The sequence below is a fragment of the Triticum aestivum genome, chromosome 5B, assembly GCF_018294505.1.
Source record: "Triticum aestivum cultivar Chinese Spring chromosome 5B, IWGSC CS RefSeq v2.1, whole genome shotgun sequence".
NCBI lineage: Eukaryota > Viridiplantae > Streptophyta > Magnoliopsida > Poales > Poaceae > Triticum > Triticum aestivum.
In genome coordinates, this window is record NC_057807.1 from 455,651,584 (window position 1) to 455,663,320 (window position 11,737).

Sequence of the window (11,737 nt, forward strand, 5' to 3'; positions counted from 1 at the left end):
CTAGCTAGCTAGGGAGAGAGAGAGAGCTAGCTAGCTAGGGAGATAGTGGGAGAGGAGAGGGAGAGAAGAGGGAAGGCATTAATGGAAGTGGGAGGAGGGAAAAGAAGAGGGGGAGGGAGGGCATTAATGGAGGGGGTGGTGGTGGAGGGCACAAAGAAAAGGGGGATGGTGGAGGGTAAAGAAGAGGGGAAGGGAGGGGGCTCTAATGGAGGGGTGGTGGAGGGGCAAAGAAGAGGGGGGGCTCTAATGGAGGGGTGGTGGAGGGGCAAAGAAGAGGGGGAGGGAGGGCTATAATGGAGGGGTGGTGGTGGAGGAGCATTGAAAGGAACAAGCAAGGTGCAAGGAAAGGGGGAGAAAGGAAGGGGGAAGAAGAGAGGGGAGGAAGAAGGGGAAAGGTGTTAGGTGGTTGGCGGGCATAGCAGTAGCGCAGGTCACCTATACGCGCTACTGCTATGGCATCTTGCAAAATATCTACAGCTAGGGTTGCACTACTTATAGCGCTGGCCAGAAACACACGCTACTGGTAAAATGTTATACATAGAAAAATTTAGTAAAACAGGCGCTATAGATACTATACTAGCAGTAGCGCAGGTTAGAGGACAGGCGCTGCTGCTATTTTTTGACCAGGGGGTGTGGTGTGTTACACTTAGTAGTAGCGTGGGCCCAGGTAACAAGCGCTGCTACTAACTGATACCAATAGCGTTGTTTGTAGCCAGCGCTACTACTAACTACTAGTAGCGTTGGGTTGCAAACAAACGCTACTGGTAAACTTCTATCTATAGGCATTTTCCTAGTAGTGTTATATTATGGGAAGAGGGATTAGTTCATTGTGTAGCATTTTGCATCTTATCTCCCTCGCCCACCATTTACTAAAAAATATCAGATCTATATTTAATCTTACCAAAAAGTTGAATACACAGACAATGCCAGTGCAGAAGTGTAGCCCATTGCTCTTGTCAGTATTTTGTCCTGTAACGCTTGTACTTCCAGGGATTGGTAATTGATTATGTAGCATCAATCTGCATCTTATCTTCATTATCCTCTATCTCTTCCAGTATTAGCATATCTATAATTACTCTCAACAAAATGTAGAGTACAGGCAATGCTTATGAAGAACATTATGTGCTGAAATTCTTGAGTTATCCTTCCCTTGACAGGGAGAAGGGCATTATAAAGCCGGTGTTAACCGTTAATGTAAGTCGGTCCTTCTAAAGCCTATATCCTCCACTGCTGTTTAATTTGCTCATACTCCCTATTGCCACCTGTTGTTTAGTTTTATATTTTATCAAAATACATGTTCGCAACAACTGTAGGTTCGAAGTTTTAGTTGTAAAACCAAATTCCCTATTCATACCATCGACATTACTCAATACTCCCTATATGTATGCTTGTTTTTGTGGATCTATAATCAAGTGTGTGGTGAAGCTGCCCACGCTTGCACCTTATCATCTCCTGTTTTATCATACTAATGTGGCTGATGATATGAAGAACATGCCATGCACATTAACCAAAATAGATACAATGATTGTCTTTTCCCTTCATCTATGCTTGTTTTGTTGACATGGTAATCCAGTAGTGTGGTGAAGCTCCCTGCATTATGAACAATGCCAAATTATGTTATTGATATTTTGAACTGAATCTTTATTTCTAATTTGAAATTGGATGGAATTGACAGCACGGACAATTACCATCTTTGTTTATACATGTGCAAAACATGTCATCTCTCTGCTTGTTTCAGGGTGATATGCTTGATGGCATGCACAAGTCTGCTGAAGGTTGTGAGACAAACCTAACATATATTGCAGCAAAAAGGCAAAACAACATGAAGATAGCGAGACAACCCCAAAGTCATGTCTTCATGCAGTGTTCAAGTTACTTGAGACTAGCAGTCAGACAAGCTCACAGAATTCGTTGTCAAAATCAGTTTGACTTCCTCAGTCCGAAGTTCTAGCAGAAAGGCATTCTGCAACTCAACTTCGACTTGAAGTCCTATCTCTAAGAAAGATCGTGGAGAACAACAATGTGAACCTCATTGCTAAACAGCTACACCTGGAAGCAATGACCGACATGCTAGGCCGGTCTCACAGCCTTGCTCAACAACTTGCGCAGTAGTTCCCGCGCAAGGCTAACCTTTCTTGAACTGTCATGGAAGTGGTCTTTTGGTTCAGTATTATTTTGTTACACTGCAATGGCGCCTACTTTTTGTAATCTGCTTCTTCGTTGTGCTTTATGATCACTGGTGGTGTACTTCGATGCCCAGTGGATGTAATATACCATAAATCCTTTATTGTATACTGTAGGTTTATTCTAAGTTACTATGTCGTAACTTTACTGTACAGAGTATGTTTGTTCTTAATTCCTACTGGTTACCATATATGCCATCATTTGCTATCTAAAATAACGACAAAATTCTGATGTAGTCGACCGGGCCAAAACATTCGCCTCTAACAGACCTGCATTTTAGCAGGCCACAATTAGGCCGGCCTGCAACTTTCTTGGGCCTGAAAGGCCATTGGGGCCTTCACACTTTGTGCCAGGCCCACAACTTACACGGGCCAATATTCGGCCCAAAGTTTAGTTGGGCCTTTAGTGGACCCAGCGCTTAGTTGGGCCCATGTAGCTTCGGGCCATTAACACACTGAATATTCTATTGTTCTCTTATGGCCCAGAAGATACCATGGGCCTTTAGCGGGCCGAAATGCATGTTGGGCCTCAATTTTCACTAGTCATCGACGGGCCTTCACTAGGCCGAAATGTAGACCGGGCCATTGTTGGCCCAGTTATATGACAGTCCATTACCATGCTGAAACATATCACGGGACTTAGTTGGCCCACTAATATGATGGGCCTTTAAGAGGCCAAAAGATTAGTAGAGGCATCAACAAGCCGAATTATATGGCAGGCCTTTCACAGGCCCAAAGTCACGTTGGGCTGAACTGCTGCCACCTTGATCACGGGCAGTTAGTGGGCCGGATGTCGCGTCGGATCATATATGGCCCATGGGCAGCAGGGGACATTCCTAGGCCGAAAGACACACCGGGCTGAAATGGGCCCATGTCTACATCGGGCCTCTAACAGGCCAAAATGTCACTAGGTCGTAATTGGGCCCAAGTATTCGTTGAACAATTAATGGGCCAGATCTGGCTTTGGGCCATAAATGTGCCATGTTTAAACAAGCTGTTAGTGGGCTGACCCACTAGTATCTGAGTAAATACTATGGGGCTTTGACTGGGTCAGACTTTTTAACCTATATGGGCCTCTGTTGGGCCCTACCATGTGTCGACCTACCATAGGCATGTCTCCTCCATTGGATGGACGACATCTGGCCCACCGAGGAGCCGACAGGTGTTTCCTCTAGCCAATGATGATTTTACACATGGAAAATCTCCCATTGGTCCAGGCTGTTAACGGGTTATCAGATCCAAACGGGAACCCGATAGCTTAACGGCAACCCGTTACGGTGGATGGCACGTTTCAGTTACCCTTGGCGAAAGCTCTTCCATGATGCGCCATTTATCATCATGGAAGTGGACACTTCCGTGATGATAATTTTGGTATTGTCATCGAACACCTCTACGACAGCATAGGTATGACTATCTTGATTCTGTCATAAAATCTTCATGGATGTACATGCATGACAGAAAACGTGACCTACTGTGACAAACACGTATCATCATGGAAGTGGTTTTTCTTTGTAGTGTTGTTGGGGCACGTGCCAGCTCACTGCCTGAAGATCACCTTTATCGACACACGTCCATGTGCGTGTCAATCTTAGAATTATCAATTGATAATGTCCCTTTCGCCATTGTGGTAACTCCTTGAGCTATAAAAGAAGAGCCAAGGCAACCTTTACAAGGGTTTGAACCCAACCCAACCACAAGAATACAAACCTGTTTAGCAGTCCTCTCCTTGCGCCTTGCCGGGGGAGAGTGATCCATGTACCTGTGTTCACATCCATCCAATATACCAAAGCAGGTGTTGGGTTTTATGATTCTCAGCGGCCCAAACCTGGGTAAAGATCGCATGGCCTCCCTTTTGTTCCTACTCTTTGCATTTAGTGCACCCCCTCACCGAACCACAAAGGGGTTGAGCCACCCCATAGATCGCCGATCCGCACCAGCGTATTTTTCATGCCAGGTAGGGGAATCACTAGCGTAAACCTGAATCAGCAGGCTGCGCGTTAATTTCATCGAGCTTCATCACCATCTTCATCATTAATGGCGCCCAAGAAGAAGCGCACAATGGCGACCAAGCCTTCTACTTCTAGAGTTTCCTCGCACACGTCTGCGGGTGGCACAAGTGGTGCCACCGGAGCGGACGACGCGAGCGCCATGGCTGGCATGGCCGGCACATGTGGCATGGTCGTTGTGCCCACCATGGCGGGAGCAGGAGGTGGAGGCGCTGGAGGTGGTCATCTTCCTCGACCCTCTGGCGAGCGCATCAACAATGGCGCTGGCGGTGCGGGTACATGACTCCCACCTCCTCGGTGCATTGGCGAGCGCAGTCAGCGGAGCAATTATGCCTGATTAGGTACAAGCCAAGATCTTCCTGATGCAGCGGCTAGAGATGCAACTAAGTCCTAAAAGTTTTTTGTTTTTAGCTGATTTAATTTCATCCTCGATGATGTTCTTTGCTCATAACTTGTGTGCAAAGGAGCGCTCTTGATACATTCTGTGCTCTGGGTTGTTCGGGTCCGCCTAGCAACAGCTATGCAACCGCGTTTGTTCTTGGAGTGTGAAGCTCTCGAGAAGGCAGCATCCTCGATAGGCTGTTGGCTAGGATCGGTTCCTGAGCGACATTGACTAGGATGTGCGTGATCGAGATGCATTCCAGCAAGCGTAGGTAACACCTATGCAAAAAAAAGAATAATCTAAGGGTTACCAGTCGAAGAATATGATTGATCTCGTGGTTATTACTAGTCTGCCCAGGAACACTATTTGTAGCTGCACTTATTCTAAGATTGTAAACTTCTCGGGAAGGCGATGTTCTCTTTGGGCTGCTAATTAACAAGGACCCGATCCTAAGCACCACTGTCTAGAACATGTGCACCTATGAGCATTCCGATGACATGGAGCGAACCAATATGTCAAAGGGAGTTGCCTGAGGAGGGAAGTCATAAATGAAGTTGTACACAAGTTAAGTGCATTTAGGATGCTAATTAACTTGCCGTATCAATACACAGTTGCAACTCGGGGGCTGGCGGCGCCTCTAGGAGTTCTTGACATCGAGAACTTTAGAGTTATCTGTTGGAAATAAAATCTTAAGCTTTCCCAGCAACCAGCCGGAAGCCGACGTTGTGAACGTCAAAGTTCTCCACTAAAATCTTAAGCCTTCTCGGCAACCAGCTTGCTGGAAGCCGACATTGAGAACATCAGAGTTCTCCACTGAAAACGGGCATCGAGAATATCATAGTTCCCTAACAAAGCTATATCTCGGCAACTATCTCGCCGGAAGCCAGCGTTGAGAACGTCAAAGTTCTTCACTGAAACCATAAGCCTTCCCGGCAACCAGCTTGCCGAAAGCCTGCGTCAAGAATGCCAAAGTTCTCCACTGAAATCTTAAGCCTTCCCGACAACCAGCTTGCCAGAAGCCGGCATCGAGAACATCAAAGTTCTTCGCTGAAATCATAAGCCTTCCCAGCAACCAGCTTGCCAAAAGCTGGCTTTGAGAACGTCAAAGTTCTCCGCTAAAATCATAAGCATTCTCGGCAACAAGTTTGCCAAAAGCCGGTGTTGAGAACCTCAAAGTTCTCCGCTAAAATCATAAGCCTTCTCAGAAACTAGCTTGGTGGAAGCCGGCATCGAGAACGTCAAAGTTCTTCGATGAAATCTTAAGCCTTCCCGGCAGCCACTTTGTCAGAAATGAGACAGAAGATAAAACTTCATTACAGCATTGATATCTTAGAGTTCTCTGCTAGATAGTTTTCGTGGGAGTAGGCTCGGGGGCTGCCAGCACGTTTGAGAGCAACTTCCTGGGAACTTATTCTTGGAAATGATCATTTCTGGAAAGAAAAGTTATAACTGTCATGACCCATGCAAAATCTAGTCCCACCTCCAACATCAAGTCCTTGAAGTTCTCTGCTGAAGCTGGGCCCGGGGGCTAATGAGGATGTAGTGAGAACCAGGGTCCAACAAACCTTTTGAACATGGGCCATTGGCCGTAGTCATCAGCAACTGGCAAGCACTACTACCGCGTGGGGAGCATCTCTCCCATGGTGATGATCAAGACTGAAGATACCGGCAAGCCTCAAGCCGACAAGCTAGAGCCGGCAAGCAAAGACCCGACAAGCTCCTTTCGTCCTTCCACCACTCCACCTCAGCGACACGCCAGTCACCTGTCAAGTAGGTGTCGAGCGGGCAGGCGGTTAGGTGAAGCTTGTCTGGCCACGTGGCAGCTCACCGCCTGAAGATCACCTTTATCAACACACGTCCATGTGCGTGTCAAGCTTAGAATCATCAACAGATAATGACCCTTTTGCCACTGTGGTAACCCCTTGAGCTATAAAAGGAGGGCCAAGGCAACCTTTACAAGGGTTCGAACCCATCCAAACCACAAGCATACGTACCTGTGTAGCAGCCATCTCCTTGCGCCTTTCCGCGGGGAGAGCGCTCCGTGTACCTGTGTTCACATCCATCCAATACACCAAAGCAGGAATAGGGTTTTATGCTTCTCAACGGCCCAAACCTGGGTAAAGATCGCAGCGCCTCCCTGTCGTTCATGCTTTTTGTGTTTAGTACACCCCCTCTCCTAACCACAAAGCGGTTGAGCCACCCCATAGATCGTCAATCCGCACCGGCATTCTTCATCACTATCATGCATCTCACCCCACCATTCATCAATGAAACCGAGATCTGGACCGCTCGGGTCATCATCTTTACCTAGACGAACACGTTCGAGTAAACGTAGGTCCTCGAAGTTTTTAATGATTTCACCAGCGTCAGGGTCATCGTCTGCTTCCATGCCCTCAAGTTCTTGTTCCTCAACGTCTACTTCCATGTCCTCATGAGTGGGCAGATGAATATTAAATTGTCCTATGAGCCCATCTTCTTGATAAAACTCTCCCTCATATGTGTTGGGGTTTATGCGTTGGTAATCTTTATCGTTTGGAGCAGCTGGTGCAGTATGCGTTGGTACCATGATCACAACATCTCAGTCTTCCAGGTGCTTCGTAGTGGCACGCGTACGGTAGATAAAACAGTTGTGTGGCTTGATTAGCTAAAATATAGACATCATCTCCGTCATACGTTGATGTTCGATCAATTTTGACCTGCCCAATGGCTGGCGTACGTCTGACTCTGCTTGGATCGAACCAATGGCATCTAAATAGAACGGGGTTACGGTTATTGCCAAAACCATAATCTAGTTCGATCATTTCATCGATTCTTCAACAGTAATCAAATCTCTCTGTCCCTGGTGTTTAGACCCAGCTATTAATTATCTTTTGATTGGATGTGCATGCAGTAATGATGAGTATGGAAGCGATATGGATATGGAAGCAATACCCATTCACATAGTAAGCCTTTAATTGCTTGGTGAATATTGGAAGCCTTTGGCAAAGACTTTCAAATCAGTTCTCATGAGTTGCATGTAAAGAGACAAACATGTAATGTCGACACCAGAAGAAAGTTGGATAGAATGGTACTTTTGTCGAGAAGTTGGGAACGAAGCCGCCTTTTCCTTTACCGTCAGTTTTAAATGTTTCTTCCTTCTCCTCCTTGGTAGGGTCCCATTCCAGCTTCCAGCACTCAAGTGTGAATTTGCTATAGTGATGAGAAAGAAGCAACGCAAGACACAACCTTAAGTGTGATTATTTGCGAACAGATAGAAGGAGCACTTACTCAATGTCTGTCTTAACTTCGGGCATGTTGGTCAACACGTACGACATAATAGTCACCCACTCTAACATTTTATGGGCCTGGCCCTTCCGCCACTTACTCTGCCACCTAGACTAGTGAAGATGCTAAGATGGGGTAGATCGGCCGGGTTGACATGCATTGTAACGAAGGACTGGATTTTGCTGAGTGGGAATATTGTCCTCATAGTACATGGTCTTCGCATTTGACACCTCCTTGTTCAGGTAGGCCTCGGCTATGGATACTTCAATGCGGCCTTTATTGTTCATATTCACTACCTCATAAACAAAATATCATCGATTCTATTCATATCAATCGGTCAAACACGAAGAGATTGAACTATATGAACACGAAAAGATCGAAACTATATGTAAGATTTAGATCGATCAATCGATATGTGCTCAGCTCGGTTCGGCGACGAATGCTTGTTGCCGAGATGGCGGCGAAAATCGGCATTGGCAGCAGCTGCGGCTGGCGAAGTCAAAGGAGAGGGCGGCGGCGTGATTTGAAGCTCAAAGGGCTGGTCATGCGGCTATTTATAAACCAGAGTAAGCCGAGTGTCATTTCGCGATCACTCAGCTTACTAGGAGTAGGAGGCCAAGCGTTTTCTAGATTTGGAAAAGAAAATCGAGAATATAAGCCGAGTGTCTGGGAAAGCAAACTCAGTTTACACCAGGCTAGCCGTTAGTTGCGCCGACGGCGGCCATGTGGCAACAGACTTTGCCGACGTTGTTCTCTATATCGACTATATTTTCACGAGCATCAGGGCTTACTCAAACGTAAGCCGAGTGTCTCCTGTAAGCTGAATACCTTTTGTTCGTCCTCACGGCTTACTTCTTACTCTTACGTAAGCCGTGTTTCTACTGTTTGGCATGTACTGTTTCTATAAGTAGTGATCTAAATGCTCTTATATTAGTTTACGGGAGGAGTACATTTTAGTGCATACTCGGTCTATACGCTCGTAAGCCGTGAGCCCGTATTTTAACACTCGGCTTACTGCATGATATTAGGCATTGCATGTGTGCTTTTTCTGTAGTGATATAGTAGTATATATATTAAGATTAAGAAGAAAGTGTTTAACAGGAAGCATAATTACAAGGCCAAAGAGGTTGCCGGAATACAAAAACGACACGGACTCATAGTCTCCAAAACAACAACGATACGTAGTCTAATATAGTCTCCGGACTTTCCAGAGGAAGGAGCCATGCAAAAGGTAAATAAATAGAGGTGCCTTGGATCAATATATACGACACATATTATAAACACAAGAAATAATTAGAATCCTGAATTTCGACGAGATATTCCTCTCTACTTGTATCGATCGACGGCGCAAGTGCTCAAGACCAAGAGCGTGGAGGCATCCATCTCAAGGTGAGCGATGGATGCGCCCCTGCCTCCGCCTGCTTACGCCGATGGCGAGCAGACGGACTTCGTCCTCATCAAGAAATTCGGCTACCTGGTCGACCGCCAAGACGCCACCACCGCCACCTGCGTCCTGCAGGGCCCCGACATCAAGGGCAGCATCAAGGTCACATTTTGCGCCGCCTGCCCTCCGCGCGTCTCCTACTTTTGCGTCCACGCCACCGAGTACGAGCACGCCGACTTCGACCTCCACCCGACCATCCTGGCTACGGAGGGCCCTCTCGTCCTCCTCAGCGTCATGCTCCCCAGTCGATCCGACATCTTCCATCCCGAGAGGAAAGAGTATTTCGTCTACCAGGCTGCCACCAAGGACCCCGAGGGAAAGGGGAAGAAGGTAAGCCACCCGTCACTCAAGCACCTCCCTAATCCTGGCCGCCATCACGAATTTGAGGAAGCCTCGGCTGCCCTCTTGCGAACCTGCAGCAAGCATCGCCAAGCCGCCACCAACCATGACCACTTGCCCCATCTCCCCCATGGAGTCACTCTGCGCCCTCGGAGCTCCAGCCGCTTGACCCCGCGCCCTCATAGCTCCAGTGGATACATTCTGCAACACCATGGAGCCAACAAGGAGGAGCACAACTGCGAGGCATGCCAATTCGTCATCGCCGCAAAACGTTCTGCGCGTGTCAGAAGGACACAACATGAGCTCTGCCTCTATCACTCAGAGAAGGAGGCCTGGAGCATCAAGACGGCCATAGTATTGGGGAATGGTCCATACAATCACCATTGGACAGACAAAGCAATCACCATTGGAGGAGATAATGGTGTGGTCGCATGGGTCAATCTTGCTCGGGATATTCTCTTCTGTGACGTGCTTGCTGAAACCCCCATACTTTGCCCCATCGAACTGCCCCTGCTGATCCCGGAGAGCGAGGGAGTTGGGACCGGTGATCCAAGATGCAGTCGGGATGTTGCCATTGTCGATGGTTTCATCCACTACACCCAGCTGCAGATTCGAATTGTTCCGGGCTCGTTCACAGAAGATGGAACCGTCACATTCGATGGCTGGAAAGCTACCAAATGTAGCATGGCAATTGACACCCGTTCGTTGCCTGTGGCTGAGAAACCTTGGCAGCACACGGGCCTCGAGCTCGATTCCTCGCAGATTTCAAAGTCACTGCCATATCTGCTGGTCGATGAGGGTACCATAGCATTCGAGAGACTACACATTGGCCTACCCACCCTGAGCCTGAGCCCGCAAGAAGACGACATTGTTTATTTCCTCGCCAAGATCGACTACCGGGACATGGAACGCACAGCATATGTACTTGCTGTTGACTTGAGAAAGAAGATGATAAAGAGCATTGCTGAGTTTGGAGCCAAAAACACAATTGGTTTAGGCCAGGCGTATGTTGCAAGTAGCCTCTCCAAATATCTCAAAATTGCTCCAGGTAATCGCATATATTTTGCTGCTGCCACTCCTACTTTCAAAGATCCTCTACTTGGTATATTTGCCATGGAATATCAGGAACATTCGAATGTTTATTCTTTTTGATAAATCTAGCAGATCAATGCATATTTGTTGGTTTCATGGTAGTGTAGGGATTAGCGTGAACTATATAAGTTGAACCAAAATAAGACATGCTAGGGGAAAATACTAGTCATCTCAAATAGAGTTGGTAGAAACTTGACACAGCTGATTGGGGATTGGAAGGCCCTGGTGAGGTCATAAACGAATTACTTTCATAGCATTAGATACATACACAAACTTAGCATGGCGGAAGCAGGTGTATAGCCAGCACACGGTCAAATGCCTGCTACATATTGATGATGGAATACTCACCAGAACAGCTCTTAAACTGAGAGTGGGAAAGGAAAAAACAGCTGCAACTACTGCTTTCACAATCAGGGCACAGTTTAGTTGTGTGTTGTTGTATAATAATTTTTGTATAGAGCTCTGTGTTCTTAAAATGCTTGGTTTTGCGATTTGATAGGGAAGGCCGGAAGGGTAATTAAAGATAGATAGGGTGAAGTAGCTGATCAAGCGATCATGGATTAGTTTTGTTGTTGCTAATCTGTGTGACTGATGGCATGATATTCTCTTATCCCAGGTACAAAGCAAAAGCATTAACAAAGAGGGAAGACGCTGCTGGGATCCTCTAGCTAGCAAAGAAAGAAGCATCCTGGAGTCTCCACTGCGACTTATCTAGGTGGCTCAGAACTAGATTATATGGCTTTAGAATAAATTGGGGGATGATAAAGGGTTGTGAACAAGTAGCATGTTTCATCCTTTGTTTTGTAACGGAATTTCTTAAGAGGAACCGTACTGATTAGTTAATCAGAAGTTTAAACCCAGTCCAGATGTTAGTTGATGTAATTCTTGTAAGACTATGCTCCCTAGTTCTAATGAGCCCACATTTAATTGAGGTCTACAATTGAAATTAGGTCACCCGATTTTGATCGGCTCAACAATTTTTCAAAGCTCTTAATTTTTTATATATTATACACTATATATGCTTCCT

The 11,737-nt window shown here is 46.5% G+C and overlaps 1 protein-coding gene across 1 annotated transcript; it reads left to right on the plus strand.

The window, feature by feature from the left end:
- The first annotated feature begins 9,130 nt into the window (after window positions 1–9,130).
- LOC123112432 (uncharacterized) lies at window positions 9,131–11,464 on the plus strand. Its single transcript, XM_044533412.1, has 2 exons — window positions 9,131–10,666; window positions 11,327–11,464. Exons 1-2 carry the CDS (start codon window positions 9,232–9,234, stop codon window positions 11,344–11,346), a joined length of 1,455 nt encoding a protein of 484 aa, XP_044389347.1. The 5' UTR covers window positions 9,131–9,231; the 3' UTR covers window positions 11,347–11,464.
- The last annotated feature ends 273 nt before the right edge of the window (window positions 11,465–11,737 follow it).